This window comes from Solanum tuberosum, unplaced genomic scaffold, assembly GCF_000226075.1.
Source record: "Solanum tuberosum cultivar DM 1-3 516 R44 unplaced genomic scaffold, SolTub_3.0 scf00528, whole genome shotgun sequence".
NCBI classification, from domain to species: domain Eukaryota; kingdom Viridiplantae; phylum Streptophyta; class Magnoliopsida; order Solanales; family Solanaceae; genus Solanum; species Solanum tuberosum.
The window spans coordinates 308,070-324,566 of NW_006239446.1; the positions used below are offsets into that span (position 1 = coordinate 308,070).

Genomic DNA, 16,497 nt, shown 5'->3' on the forward strand with positions numbered 1-16,497 from the left:
GGAGAGGGGAGAGAGGGGAACGAAAATATATGTATATATACAATTTTCTCTCACTTTATACAAACACAAACACACTTTATACACTTGCGTTTGTATAAAAAATGAGAGAGGCGAGGGAGAGAACGAGAGTGGCGAGCGAGATTCACCAGGAGAGAGGTGAAATAGCAACAGTTTGTTATGAGGTACAATTAAATCAAACTATATTTATAGCATTTAATTTGAATTTATAATTTGCTATTATATACAATTTTCCCTATTCTTTTTGCATCACTATTATCCACCGTATTTATTAATTTTCATTATTTTCATTACTAATCTGATGATCAATAATCACTTTTAATCACTATTGTCACTATTAACTATTATCATATAATTATCCATCACTCAACACAATCTGACAATAGACACTCACAAACACAATCGCTAGCTCTAACTATCATATAGTCTTTTTTTAAAAAATTATGTAGCATTAGATCAACTAATATTTCAATTTAAATTTTTTCCTCCCTTAGTTTCATTTTGTTTGATTAAGATTGACTTGCACAAATTTTATGAAAATAAAGAAGACTTTTGAATTTTATGATTTTAAATTAAAGATATGTATAATGTACTAAGATAAATAAATTAATGAATTTTTGTTTCTCAAATATCCAACCAATTAATTAATTCATTGTCGATTATTCTATTACTTCTTTTTTTTCATGTTAGTAATGTACACTGGTCAAACTGAATCATAATTGGCCATTTCTTTTCTATTTCAACAATCTTATTCAAACAGATAATTGTTTATAAATTTATATAATAAACTTCACCGTTTGAAAATTTGTTTGTTAACCCTTGAAGGGTTTGATCGGTAGTTGATTAACATTATAAAGTATTAGTAATATAGAGATTGATCTTTAGTTATAAAGAAGTTCATGTAATATTTTATACATAGATTAATTATGTAGGATTTAATTATTCCTATATTAGTTATTTTATCTTTTGTTCTCCCAATTTATGTGACAAATTTTTCCTTTTAGATCGTCCAAAAAAGAATGTCATATTTCCTTACGACTTAGCAATTGGCACCACTCTTGGTTACGTTCTTCTTTCTCTTATTTTCTCTGTTTTGCATGACATTCAGAATCATAAGGAGTCTCTAACGAGACGCAATGTCGTCGCTAGAACTCAAACATACAATGCTATATAAATATATATTTACTTGTGATTGATTAATTAACCGTTCCTTTTCCTATTTATAACTATTTGTTCGATTATTAAGTAGGAGAGTTAATTGTAAAATATTTGGACCTTTGGAGGGGAGTAATTGAGGCGTTATTTTTATAAGTCTAGAGTTAATCCTTTTCCGCAACCATTTTCTAGTTTTAAAAAATGACTTCAATTAAGGAAAAATTGGTAAACATAACAAAGTCCTCTCTTATTTCTTCAACTTCATACATTGTCAAATGGTGTCACATAAATTAAGACGGAGAGATTACACATATAAATTCCTTCTTTAACTTATTCATTGGTAAATTAAATACCATATTAATGATATGTATAAATTACTTATCTCCTATTAACTACCAAATATTTTATTTAACTCACCTTCAAATCACCTAACAAACACCCATACATGCTTTAAAAGTTCCTTAAATTTAGCTTAGCCAAATTGGTTGTTGAATAAGTGAGATGTGCGACTTCGTGGTCTAGGTGTAGAATACTAAAATATCTTATCCAAAGACCAAATACCAGCATATATATTTTCAAAAGATAACAATCCTATCTTTAACCATAAATTGTCGCATCGTGATTATATTCCCTGAAAATTACACTCTCTACGATTGCATCCTCTGCTTTTCATTCCTTGTCGATCATGTCTTATAATTTACGTTTACTATCTGTATAAAATAATCTATAATAGGAGAAGGGCTAGCATAATTAGCCAGCCAATTCATGATCCATTTCTTTAACAGTAACGTTGATGCTGAAAATTAACTCATGGTGACAAAGACACTGCTCTTATCAGGTTACATACAACTACAAAATTGTAAAGTGAATTTGATTCTTATGTGATATTATTGAAACATCGATAGCATGTCCTGTTGGGTTCGAAAGGGTGATTAGGGCGTCATGTCATAAATTGTCGCATCGTGATTATATTCCCTGAAAATTACACTCTCTACGATTGCATCCTCTGCTTTTCATTCCTTGTCGATCATGTCTTATAATTTACGTTTACTATCTGTATAAAATAATCTATAATAGGAGAAGGGCTAGCATAATTAGCCAGCCAATTCATGATCCATTTCTTTAACAGTAACGTTGATGCTGAAAATTAACTCATGGTGACAAAGACACTGCTCTTATCAGGTTACATACAACTACAAAATTGTAAAGTGAATTTGATTCTTATGTGATATTATTGAAACATCGATAGCATGTCCTGTTGGGTTCGAAAGGGTGATTAGGGCATCATGCGGAAGCTTACAATTGCAATCAAGACGGTGATAAATTAGATGACAAATAAAGTGATACTAAAATATAATATTATTAATATGAAAACTAATCTAAAAGAAAAATATTATAACTGTTGAGAGAATAAATCTCCCCATAAACTAAACTCTTTAAATGTCTACATTGTGGATACTATTGTGTTATTGTTATGAGAATAGGGATCTTCAATCTATAGATCTCCAAACATTTCCTCTAAGGAAAGAATAAACCAAATATGGAAGAAAATTATATTTTCCTTTTAGAAAAAGTTCAAACATTTATGGTAATACTTTGACTTTTCTTTAAAGGAAAAAATAAACTTCAAATAAGGTAAGAAAATCAGGGCAAAACCCTAACATGTCCAGTTAAAATGTTGCACAAATTTTTAACGACTCATCAATAAAATTATTTAATTTAAACTTTTGTATCAACAAATTACTCAATTAAATTTAGAGTACAAAAAATCTAACATGGCAAGATGAAATAGTTATATGACATAAAACGATTTATTTTGCCATGTTATTTTTTTTAATGTAAACTTAGTTAAGTGATTTTATTGATATATAAATTAAAGTTCAATGATTTTGCTAGATAAATTTTTAAAATTGTTCTAATGACCTTATGAGATATTAACTCCCTTCAATATGATAAGAAGTTAGTGGAAGAAATCCTAAAAAGATTTTGTTAAATACTATGCACAGTAGATTTCTTTATATATTGAATCATTTTAATGAAAATCTAGCTTTATCATTAATTTGTAATATGCATGGGTGAATTTACATGTAAATATATAGGCACGTGAATTCATAGTCTCTTCGTAAAGCTAGGTATGTTATGTATATATATTTTTTAAAGGTGGAATGACCTGGAAGACCCTATACTTGGTTCCGTTTGTCAGTTGAACCCTTCTACTCACCACTTTATCAACTGAACCCTTAAACCCATCAAAACACAACATTTTAAACCTTCGTTATTGAATTATTTACCTAGAAGATCCTGAAAATCAATTCTCACAAAGTACATTTTTCCTTTTTATTAATTTAATAACATGAAATAAGGAATCATGCATTTATGCTTCTAGATATTTATAAATCTCCTTTTCTTTTTCTTTTTTATTTAGCTACTATTGGTAGTCTTTAAAGAAACACATGCTATACAAAAAAGTTAGATTCCAGATAAATAATTAATTAAACGAAGACGGATATTGGATATAACTTAAAGGACAATAAAATAGTACCTAGCTGATCATGAGTATATTAACTTGCAGCAATAATGCAATTAAACAATTCATATTCAATTAAATTATTCAAATCCTCAATTTTTTTCTCCACTATATAAAGACCTCTCGATTGCCTCTCTACGAATCAAAACAGAGAACTCAAACAAATATCTAGCTAGCCAGTATAATTTACTATAACAAAATAATACAATAATGGAATCGAGCCGCAAGCGATTAGGGCTCATCAAAGGGAAGCTAGTGAAGTCTTTGTACCGAGCAGCCGCTGTAGCATCTAAACCGATTCAACATGAGGGATTCGCCGCGAATCAAGTGATGGACCGTCCTTCAACTATTCATCATCTTCATCAGAATCAGAATCATCAGCCAATTAAGCAAAAATTGGTTCCTTATAATCCAAATAGTACTACTTTCTCATCATCAACTACTAGTGCTGCAGTAGATTTCATACTGAACCAGGAGCAAGTGACCGTTCCACATAAGCCCAAAATTTCTTTCTACGTCCCACCTGATCAGAGTACTCATGATCATGAGTACTCTAATAGTAGTAGCAGTACTAGTACTGCTACTACTTATTATGCCAAGGCGACGCTTGACAATGAAAGCGTAGATCTAAAAGCAGCTAGCTACATATCAAGTGTTCAGGAGCGTTTTAGGCTTGAACGTGTTAATTCTGAACGGAAGGCGCAGTGTTTTTAACATCCTCACGAGGATGTTTGTGTTGCAGCTTCACCAGTAAAACAGGACTTGCTATATGCACCTATATGGCTATATATGTGTCTAATTACAAAAGTCTTGTAGTAATTTTAACTTTGGATTAATGTAAGAATTCAAAATGACTAAAGTTTTGATGGAGTACGTATTATATGTAGTAAAAGTAACTTCGTCTCATGTAGCACTATTTAATTGGGTACGGAATCTTTCTTTTGAAATATGTGATGTAATTAAGCTATTCAGAAATATCTATATAGCTATAATTTCTACAATAGTATCTTCTTCATTTTAGGATTTTAAATTTAAATTATTCGTTTTTGTGAATGAAAAGAAAATGTACCTAGCTACCATCCTTTTGGATTCCAATCTGAATCAGATTTTAAGTTTGATTAATTTATTAGAATTGATAAAGTTAGGGATTCGTAGTGAAATTTAGTGATTTGATTATAATTCAATTCATGATGATTAGAAATAGAAAGTTCATATTCTTCTATCATTGATAAATAATTTATTCCACAATCTATGAAGTATCTCTTTCTTAGAGTGCCTCGGCGCAACTAGTTGGTTAAATCAATCGCAGTTAGCGAATAACTATATTTTACTCCTTTTCAAAATAAAAATAAAAATTACTATTACTATCTTAGTTAGTAGGAGTACATACTTATTAACTTGTTTTATAAAAATAAATTTACTACCTTTTACACAAAGGATGGAGTATATAATTCCAAATAGTACATGCACTCTAGCCCCCTTCCAATGAACATATGAAGACGCAAGTGAGAGTGAACCAACACCACTGGATGTGGCGGGACATTAAACTCAAATTAGTCAGACTCCAATACAGATATCAGACATTAAAAGCTTGTTTTTTTATTTCCTTTCTTTTTGGAAACTTATACACAAAGCCAATACTTTCTGTCAACTTCTTCCATAAAGCAAATGCCCCAGTAATATATCACACACCATATATACTTTCTTCTCTTTTTTAATACCATGCGTGCATTTCACTCTCAAGTTTAGCATCGATCCTCTTCCTCCCTCCCTCCTTCTCCACTAAGCAAAATCACTATATATATTATTGCCTTAAAAAAACACCACTTATTCACAAATAAAGTTAGTATGGAAATCATCAATTATATATAAAAGAATGGGAACAGATTGGGCACCATCGGTGATAGCTGTTGGGTTGTTCATATTATTATCGCCAGGATTGTTATTCCAGTTGCCATCAAGAACAAGATTCTGCGAATTCGGGAATATGTACACTAGCGGGATTGCAGTACTTGTTCATGCCATATTGTACTTTTGTTTATTTACAATTTTGACTGTCGCCTTTAATCTTCACATATGGTCCGATTTTTCATTCCCTCCTATTAAGATTTAGTATTTTTTATTGTTATGTTTTGTTTCTTTAGTCATGATATATATACTACTATTATAATTCATAGGTAATTGTTAAAGTGTTTAATTATGTTTATGAATTAGTGTTTTTTAGTGTTGATTATGTTTGTTCTACTATAAGTTTCATTTAATAATGGTACGGTTATATATATAGACGAGTTCAGAATTTTGATTGGGGTTTTGGATTTTTGAAATTACAGTTTTATTGGATTTTGATTTAATTATTTATAGATAGTAAGTGAATTTCTTTAACATGAATACTTACAAGTTTTGGCTAATGACTAGAACTCTAGCATTGTCCTAATTGCATGAGCTACTATGATTCATTAATTATCTTAAGGTTTTGAATTGACTACTCAAAATTCTCCCGCAATATGCTCATTGCTTGTATATAATATTTTATGGAATTTCGTCATGTTGATAATTTACTCCTAGATTTACTAATTAATAGCCATAAATTAAAAATGGATATGAGAATGCAATAACAGAGAATGATGCATAATATATATTCTGATATATGATGGAGAAAAGACTTATTTATTTAGCAACATTAGCGTTCAACAGACAGATGTGGACGTGCCGGAGTGGTTATCGGGCATGACTAGAAATCATGTGGGCTCTGCCCGCGCAGGTTCGAATCCTGCCGTCCACGTTTTCGTTTTTATTTTCCTTTTGGTCCTTTGAGAGAATTTTTCTGAAGAAAAGCAAATTATCATGTCATTTAATTATTTTATCTTGCAATTATTAACTCAGAAATAATTATTCTCCGTAATGAGATAAAATATGAACTACTATCTCTTACCCACAAACTAAATGATTCCTAAAGAAATATCATAAAATATAGTAGTCAATAGGCATAAGGGTGATAATTGGGTGGGTTTGGGTCAAATTTGAGCAGATCATAATGGGTTAAGACAACAATGGGTCAAGACCCAACCCAATCCAAATTTGCTTGGGTCAAAATGGATTAGGTAATAGATTACATAATAGGTCAAGACCCAATTCAATTTTTATTAAGCTTTATTATTTTACTTGGTCTTTTAAAATATTTTAGTACCTAATAAAAAAAAAAAATTATCATGGTTATATATAACATATCAGATTGAAAAAAAAAAATTAACAATATTTCTCATAAAATCAATTTAGGTTATATATCAACCCAACTTTTCATGAGTTGGATTGAAATAGGTTAAACTCATAAATGAATGGGTCAATAACCCACACAAACTTAAACGAATTGGACGGATTGCACGAGTTGAGTTTGATTTTTCCACCCGAGGCGCATCATTGGAGGGCTTGACAAGAGCTTGTTAGAGAGCCAATAAGCTTTGACCGGGTTGGCGTCCTCCATCACATCATGGGACGGGTTTAATTGCCTTATCCACCACCATAACTACTCCGTAAACTAGCAGTGGATCCAAGTGAAAGCACGAGGGTTCATTTGAATTTTTTTATATGAAAAAATACATTATTATATATATAAAATTAAAATTATATGATAAATATTTTTTTAAAATAATCACTTTTTTATTATTTGAGTTTCTTACAAAAATCCTACCTCCGTCACAATAAACTAGTGTTCATCTACTCAAGTTATTACAATAATCAATTGGAATAAAAAAAACTAGAAGGTGCTATAGATTTTCATATATTCCTTTACTTTATACGATTCTCATCATTTTGGTATTATTCTAAAGCTAGCTCTTCCTTTTTTTTATCTATGTACTTTTTTTTCTCTCTTCTTCTGTTCATTTGAATACAGATATAATTCAAGATAATAATAATAAAAAATGAACGACTGGGCTGGTCCGATCATAGCAACAGCACTATTTGGATTTCTATCTCCAGGATTGTTGTTTCAAATGCCAGGGAAGATTACGCCAGTTGATTTCATGAACATGAAGACCAGTTGGATTTCCATATTGGTTCATGCTCTCCTCTTTGGTTTGATCCTCATTCTTGTACTTGTTAATTTCAATCTACATCTATATGTTTAAAATTAAATTAATTACTAGTTAGCCAATACAGGCAGACTGTTTTATTTAATATAAATAAACATGCTTCTTTCAGTGCTCTATTATTATTATTTTGTTACTACTGAGGAAGTTCATCTTTATTAGGAAGAATAATAATTTAAATATATATAAACTGCAGAAGATTCTTTTCAGTTAAATATGTTTGTATTCAATACTTCAAGCCAGAGGCTTTAACCTCTCATTTGTTAAGACTACTCACGGAGCCTGCTGTGTAACTTAAATACATTCCAATTTTGCAATACGAGTGAAATACACCCTTAAATTTTTGTCAAACACCCCTCTTGGCTTTTTATTAAGAGCTTCATGCTCCCACGAGAGTTTGAGACCACTCGTTATGTCATGTGGCAGATCGTGTATCTAAATATAGTTAGTCAAGTAGAAGAGTGTTTTTAAGATTGTCAATAATTCAGAAATAAAACTAATAATTTACGTCAAGTTCATAAGTGTTTTCAATACTTCTCTCAAATTTCATTCTCATGTGTAATAATGACTTCCTTGGATAATTCGAAAGGGCCAAGACCAATATACCAAATGTGGCCTGTGGGCGCTAGTGCTTGCTTGATTAATTATCTGATGTATACCTAGAGATAATGTTGGGTGCTATGCATATATGATTCATTCATCAAAAAGAACTCTGCTACTGTTCATAATCAAACATCAAATGTTCTTTTTCTCTTCTTAAATTTCACGCGCAACCAAAAAAGTTCACATAACTTGAATTGAAATGGAGTTGAACAGTAGTTGTCCCTTGGACGGAGATACAAATATCAAAAGAGAAAGAGGCAAACCCAGCCACGACAACCATCACCCTGGCCTAGGTAAAAAGCAAGTGATAAAAAATGGAAGTCCGAGTTGATCACTTGGATGTCAATGACAACATTACTTGCATCCTCAGACCCAAAAAAAAGTAGAAACAAATAGACTTATGGATGATAAATGTAGCGCTTGACTCCTACATTACATAGCAAATCTATCAGGCCAAAGTGTCAAGTATCAAATTCTACAGGTCAATTTTCACCTTCGGAAAGTTTAATTCCACAAGCTATGGTAAAATTTAGCCATAACCTGAGCACGAATTGCAAGTGCCAAGGCTTTGGCGAAGAAATCATTTCTTGACAACCTTCTTCTCAAAGAAAATGTAGGCAGGCGGATCAACTACTACTTCAGACACCAAAAAGCACTCACAGTCACAAGGCAACTTTTTTCAATTAACAAAATCCACCAAACTTATCTCTTGTTCATCAACTTATAGCAGCATTGAGAAAAAAAGGATGAATCATGATGACCAACATCCAATAGAGTTTGAAAAAAAAGTGAGGAATAATGATCAGAAAAATCCGAGAGCAAGAGGAACTTGTAAGAAAATAACATCAGGCAGCAAAGACAGGCCTCATTCAATTCCATTAAATTCAGACTGTAGCCAAGTTCATCAATCAATTCACCAAACCATTACGGGAAAAAATAGTCTCTCAATGACTCTGAAATGGAAGCAATATCTTGCTATAGTACTAACTTTGCCGAATCAATCAAGAAAACATGACCAGGAGATAATTTAACGCAGAACCCTTCAAGCATAGTTCAAGCGAAATATGTCATTCTGCACGTAGAAACTTCCTCCTTGTGTTGGAATCAAGTGAAACATCTGCAGTCCATGAAAGGATAGAAGCATGACATTATAAATTTGAGATGACTATAACTTTTGAAAACTTGAAAATATAAACTTTTTCAATATTAAATTATGAAACAACAAATTCATCACAGATTGTTAGTTCTGAAACAAGCAAACAGAAAAGCACACTATGTGCTTGGAAAGTAAGATCAGGTGCAAGAGGAATGAGAATAAAGAGTAGAATAAATAAGAAAGTGAAATTCAACAAATATCCCTTTTTATCTCCTTAAATATGTATGCAACAATGCAAGTTAATCTGTCTACATAACCAGTTTACAGTATTGAGCCAAAACCACCAAATCAAATAATACTCTATTTTTGTAATGAACATAGGAGCCTGCACTACAATGAGAGGAGAAGAAAACAATCAGTTTTTGTTTGGAAAGACAGGAAAGTTCTCTACAAAAGCTAGTTGATTTTTTATTTCATTTTTCTCTTAAGCGATAATGTCTGCAAAGCTAGTTGTTTTTCAAACATAAAGTGGCAACACAAGACCAAACGATCAAACATTAGATGTGAGTCAAAAAGAAAAACATCAAAATTAGTCAAAGCACGATACTCTACCATTACAAGACTGTATCTGACCCTTCTTCAGTCTGGTATAACAACCTTCCTAATTAAACTTTTCATTAATGCATTGTATTGTTCGATGAGGCTGTGAGCAATATAAGGGTGTTCACAATGTGGACAGCCAAGAGATTTACAAATTTGCTTAGTTTATCTGATTGAATTTATAGAGCAATATAAGGGTATTCAATTTGCATTTTCTGCCAAATCAAATAATAATAGAGCCACACCACTCATTTTACTTTTTGAACACACGTTTTTCTATTCACATTGTTGAAAGAAGTGATATCATCGATAAAGACAAGGAGGAAAGAACACTTAAAACACACACAAAGTGAATTCTATCAAATAATTGTAAAGTTGCTCCAGTCAGTCCAATCAAGTAATTATAGAAACAAGCAACACATAACTTTTTATATGTAGGAACTTTTCCTTGAACTATTTGAAAGAAGTGGCATCAAGAAAAAGACCAGGCAGAAGGAGCACTGAAGCACACGTACATAGGTTGAATTCAAAGACAGTAGAATTCAAATGTATTTGCATATCCATAAAGAATCTTGGTAGAACAGTCCGACTAGTGGTACACAAGTAAACAACATTTTCAAGTTAAGACAAAATGGCCTAAACTTAAAAAAATATGAGTAAGGCTGCCACACTTAATCCAGGAGAACTCGTCTTCATACTATCCCAAAGTAAATGAATAAAACAATCAACTGATCAAGGGCAAATAATAGACTATCCTAGGATATCACAGTACACACACGGATTTCTTAATGGCTTCTTAAGAAACTGCAGAGTTATCTTCGCCATGTAATTCAGCTATCATACTAGAACAATGATATAATCAAGGCCACACTAGCGGGTATTTTGTGTCACAATCTTACATTAAACCATTGATTCTTAAGACCATAGCCTCTAGTTTGTCCCTTCAAATAATAGCAACTGAAAAACAAAAATCCATCTGCCTTATCCAAATTTGAGAATCTCATGTAGTCCCATTTCCCTACCACAAGGACCACCAGTTCAAGCAATCCACAAATGGTTAAACAGTAAACTAGTGTCATACACTCCTTAAAGTACTACACGTCTACTGCAGTAATCATTACATTCATGTATCAGGATTGCACTCAATGCACTGATATTCGAAATGCAAATCTAGGCGCCTTACTCCCTTGTTTAAGTAACTGATCTAAGATTCTACCAGAAAACCACAACAAATAATCAAACACAGTAAGGCAACATCATTTAAATTCGAAAAGAAAAGATTCAAGTTCGAACATTTCTCCTCTTTCTTATTTCAATGATATTATTATTTCAAATATAAGAATATGATGTCAAAATCATATTTTTTGTGAAATGAAATAAAAAAGATATAGTAACATTAGCAACAAGAGGAACAAGTTATATTTCTACAATTTTAAATAAATAGAAAATCAAAATCGAGTACTCAATCATGAATAATGCATGCAAATACAGCAAGCCTTAACATACAATCAATGGACCAAACACATAAAATTAAACCCTAGCGGCATCTGATACAGACAAGCGATTTAACCCTAACTACATTGCCTGTCAATGTAACAATCGGAAAGCAGTCCTGAAATTAATCAAATGGAGTAGTAGTAGAAGAAGTAAAAAAAATACCTGACTGAACTTGAGGGCGTGTTGTTCGCCGGGAAGGCTGAGATTGCCGCTGACAAAGACAAGCATTCCCCCGGCAGCACCAGAGGGCTGACAATCAACGGTGTTGATCTGATGCTTGCACTGCTGGAAAGGTAGACCGGTGAGCTTACCGGAGATGCTTTGAGTCCCCTGATACTTCTGACCCTCAAAAGACAATACAGAACTTTCCTGGTAGACGTTAGCAAGTCCGGCCCGATTGGTATCGAAGGTGGTGTAGTAGTAGTCCACAAATGCCTTCGCTACGGCGTCGGGATCCATTAGCAAATCGGAAAATCGGTCGCTCTACTTCCCACTCTGATTTGCGTGTGTCAACTCAAGTCCAACAGCACGCTGCTGGCATGTAGCTTGCTAATATATAGGAAGAGCCCTTTTTATCATTGCGCCGCACGCTCTTATTGTCTGAGCTGGTTACAAGGCCAAGGGCCCAAAGTATAAGATTGGACTTACTTCATCAAGTCTTATACTAACAGCCCAGCCTGTTTGGATGATTATTGCATTAGTTTGTTCAAACATCGTCATTTAATTTGTATTCATTTTTTCACACATATACCTATTAAAATTAAACTTTAGATGAATCCAACGATTAAACAAAAAAATGATAATTAATGTTAAAACTGTATATCAAAGAGCACAATATGGACTATAATTATCTTCTGGATTGTAGTTCGCAATGCTCATTACTTCTTTTGATTTCAAGGATTTGCACACTCTTTGAACTTTTTGCATTGTGCCCATCCGTGTTGCTGAGCATTGGAGTCATTGTGGTCAGCAATTCTCTCTTGTGCTTCACACTTTTTTCAATTTTCAGTAAGGCATAATACATATATTGGACCTTAAACTTGGCTTCAAATTTTAATTTTGACCTCCAACTTTCATAGTGCACAAACAAGCACTTTAACTATCCAACCTTTTAATAAATAAACACGCGATTTTTGGAGCCAAGAGCGTGAAATGCAAACGCTGCCACGTGTATTAGTGAGCCACTCAATGGCTGCCAACTAATTAAACACTTTACACGTGCATTTTTTGAAACTAAAAATAAAATAAAATTAATTAAGGGTATAGTTGTCATTTAAGCATTTTTTTTTACTGTTGTAGGCCTACAAAAATCACTCCTACTCGCGACAAAAAACGTGCACATCACGTCGTTTTGCCAGGTAAGACACGCGCGTTTATTTATTAAAAGGTTGGATAGTTAAAGTGTCTGTTTGTGCACTATGAAAGTTGGAGGTCAAAGTTAAAAATTGAAGTCAAGTTTAAGGTCCAATATATGTATTATCCCTTTCAGTAATCGGTATGGATCTTCACTCTTAACCCTCTAACACAAGTCGATTGTATTACTTCAATTCCTTGAAATCAAATACATTTCATTAGCTTTCTTATCTCAATTGATCACTTCTGAACTCAAAAATATTGTAAAAATTAGTAATAGGTTGGTAATTAAATTACCACATAATTCCAAATGTGCTGAAATAACCTTGAGGCCTTGGTTCTCAACCAATTATCCCAATTAAGTCTGAAAGCATCATATAAACTTATCTCAAACCATGGAATGGAAGCTCCAACTCAAAATTTTCTTATTTTTTTTTATGACTGGTGACCGAGCCAGCTTCCGTGCACTCAAACTTGGGAATTGAAATATTACATTTACTACGACTTAAACTGGGGAATTATACTGTTTTTGTCAACATGATTATCAAAAAAGAAGAAAAACGTCGACAGCAGGGTTCGAACCTGCGCGGGCGAAGCCCAACAGATTTCAAGTCTGTCTCCTTAACCACTCGGACATATCGACTTCATTGTTTGATTCAATGATCTGCTTATATATAATCAAATTCAAAATTAGATCAATGCCTAGAATTTTGCAAGCTTATCCTATCAACTAATTAGGTGAATTTTGAAAAATGGGTCCAAATATATACCTAGATACAAATAGAACCTGGAACCGCGTGCAAATAATGTAGTACACACTCCGTTCTATTTTATTATGTGCCACCATTCGACTTGACATGATGTTTAAGAAAAAAAATGAATGATTTGTAAAATTTGTGGTCTAAAATAATCTTTAGATATTTGTGTGTTTGTAAATTACTTCATTAAAGATAAAAATATAATTTTAAAGTTAAATTGTTCCTATTTATAGTAACGTGACATTCTTTTTTAAACGGGCCAAAAAAGAAAATGATGCCACATAAAATGAAACTGAGGGAGTATTTGATTATGAGCCAAAAACGAGCAAAAATGTATATGACAACTGAGATAGATTGTTCGCACTATGAAATGATCAAGTTTTAGTCTACGGATGGACCATTTTTTTATAATGGCATTCTCTGAGGTAAGAAATACTATAGAGGTAACTCTAAATATAATGTTTGATAATAAGATTCTTCGCTTTTAAAAATTTGATCAAACATTAATTGTTGTTTAAATATATTTTTTAAATTGATAAGTCTAATACAAACAACTCACTAAAAATGCTTCTAAAAATTGTCTTTTAAAAAATAAATTGATTTTAAAAGATTAGCTAAACAAGAGTCCGGAACCTAAAGGGAAAAAAAAATTGACAAAAATTCCAAAGGGGCACATCAAATTTTTTTCTAACCAAAAGGGCAAAATCGCTACTGACGCAACGATTTAGCTTCGACATCGTTAACAGATCAAAATTCCTGCCAATTTTTTTAATTTTATTTTCCAAAAATCGCGGCCCGTGCAGCGTTTTTGCGAAAAAAAATAAAAAATTATATGGCAGCGATTTTCGTTATTTTTTTTATTTCCAAAATCGTTGTTGTTACAGTGTTATTCCTTTTTTTTTTTTAAAAAAAAAAAAAAAAACTCCCTACCTTGGCAGCTTTTTGGTGGAAATTTTATTTTTTTCTGAAATTTCTGCCAACTAGTCAATATCAAAAAAATTTAGTCATTTTGATGTTGACTAGTTGGCAGAAATTTCAGAAAAAAAAATCACAAAAAAAAAATCCACCAAAAAGCTACCAAGGCAGGGATTTTTTTTTTAAAAAAAAATCTCACAACAAATGTGAAAATATGTGAATATATTAAATGTAGTTGTTCTCTTCAGATGTTCATGTGACTTCTAAACAATTTAACGTAGAATACACATGCAAAGCACATCTGGTTAGATGACAAGAAAATTCAAAATAAATAATGTCTATAAGGTAATATTAGTGAGATAAGACTAATTACATGATTTAATCTCATCAAATTGAAATAAATATATACAGTGCATTTAACTAATAAAACTTTTCAGTGACCATCTTCATATGTTTGCGTGAATAAGAGATATATATGACGATTCACATTGAACATTCACAAAAGAATCTGCAATATGACTTTTTCCTAAGCTTATTATTCAAATATTCACTTAAACAAGCAATATTATTTACTATAACATATATTTTTGGAATTGGTAATCACGTGCAACACACGTGTCAAAAAACTAGTATATATATATACCCTATTTGTATATGACCAAGAGAAATATATAAACGCAACCTTCATAACAAACATAACTATAGCTATGGAGCGCAATTACCAAAACTATAGTTATAGAGTCTTATTATATCTACTATCTTTGCTATTTATATTTCTTTTTTCTTTTTTCTTCGATCGGGCCATATGTATCTTGAAACATAGGCTTAATAATTTTAGATTTCTTGAATTTGTCCCATATTATTTGTTGTATATCGAAATGATATGTATTTTTAAAATTCGTATATGAATAATATCCGTTGAAAGTCAATTCTCTCGCATCTCAAAGTCATTTCTTTAACAGATAACCGGCAAAAACACACATAATTATTTTTTCTTTGAGTTTCATACCTAAACTATTGAGAGTGTGAGTTTCATACATAAACTATCACTTATTAGTTTGAGATAACACATATCTATCTTTTATAACACTCTCATCATAGTGTGTATAATACACTCTCACTTTTATTTTTTAAAAAATTACACATCACACTCCATATGGACAAAACGTTCCACCTTGACAAAATTAAATAAATTATTAGTACCCACAACAACGATCTTCAAACTGATAAACCAACCTTTCACTTCTCATATGGGGAATCATCCACATGAGGACCATAAGACGGCATTCTAAGGCTATATATAGCCCTTATTCACGAAATGAGTTATCTTGCTTAGCATTAGTTAAATTTAAAGATTAAAAAATTATTATCCCAAAAAATGATACTTTTTGTATAAAATAAAATGTATTTTTTTCTTACCCCACTCCATCACTTCCTCTCACCATATTCCCCGCCCGCCCATATTTTTTAGTTTTTTTTTTAAATTTATTTTATTAAAATATTTTTTTTACATCATCTCCCACCCACCCCCTCAATATTAATGTAGATATTTTTTATTTTTTCTAAAAAAATAATTCTACTAACTCCACCTAACCCTCCGCTTTTAATTTTTTTTCTCATTTTCTGTTGGATATATACATATCAAAAATATTTTTTATTTGCTGCCGCAAGACTCTTTTTACAATAATTTTTTTATTTATGTAATATTTGATACTCAAGTAGAAAAACATTCCTAAAAATATAGGTACATATCTAAACACAAAATGAGAAAAATGTAAAAAAAATAGGAGTGGAGGTTTAATAGGGTAAGGTAGACTTTTTATTTTTTTAAAAATAAAATAATATCAATTTTTTTAGGGAATGAATAGGCAACCTTTTTTTTTTTTG

At 31.7% G+C, this 16,497-nt stretch overlaps 3 protein-coding genes and 2 non-coding genes across 5 annotated transcripts; 3 read left to right on the forward strand and 2 right to left on the reverse strand.

Moving 5' to 3' along the window:
- Positions 1-5,435: 5,435 nt before the first annotated feature.
- LOC102587038 (uncharacterized) lies at positions 5,436-5,881 on the forward strand. The gene has a single exon (XM_006364970.2). The coding sequence runs from the start codon at positions 5,577-5,579 to the stop codon at positions 5,811-5,813; it is 237 nt and encodes a 78-aa protein (XP_006365032.1). The 5' UTR covers positions 5,436-5,576; the 3' UTR covers positions 5,814-5,881.
- Positions 5,882-6,400: 519 nt separating this feature from the next.
- Positions 6,401-6,482, forward strand: TRNAS-AGA (transfer RNA serine (anticodon AGA)). Its single transcript has one exon. It is a non-coding gene; the product is annotated as a tRNA-Ser (tRNA).
- A 1,018-nt stretch (positions 6,483-7,500) lies between these two features.
- On the forward strand, positions 7,501-7,903 carry LOC102587365 (uncharacterized). Its single transcript, XM_006364971.2, has one exon. It carries the CDS (start codon positions 7,621-7,623, stop codon positions 7,825-7,827), a length of 207 nt encoding a protein of 68 aa, XP_006365033.1. The 5' UTR covers positions 7,501-7,620; the 3' UTR covers positions 7,828-7,903.
- Positions 7,904-9,100: 1,197 nt separating this feature from the next.
- On the reverse strand, positions 9,101-12,144 carry LOC102587687 (nuclear transport factor 2-like). Its single transcript, XM_006364972.2, has 2 exons — positions 11,747-12,144; positions 9,101-9,508 (listed from the first exon to the last, which is right to left on the reverse strand). Exons 1-2 carry the CDS (start codon positions 12,041-12,043, stop codon positions 9,434-9,436), a joined length of 372 nt encoding a protein of 123 aa, XP_006365034.1. The 5' UTR covers positions 12,044-12,144; the 3' UTR covers positions 9,101-9,433.
- Positions 12,145-13,498: 1,354 nt separating this feature from the next.
- On the reverse strand, positions 13,499-13,580 carry TRNAS-UGA (transfer RNA serine (anticodon UGA)). The gene has a single exon. It is a non-coding gene; the product is annotated as a tRNA-Ser (tRNA).
- Between the last annotated feature and the right edge of the window lie 2,917 nt (positions 13,581-16,497).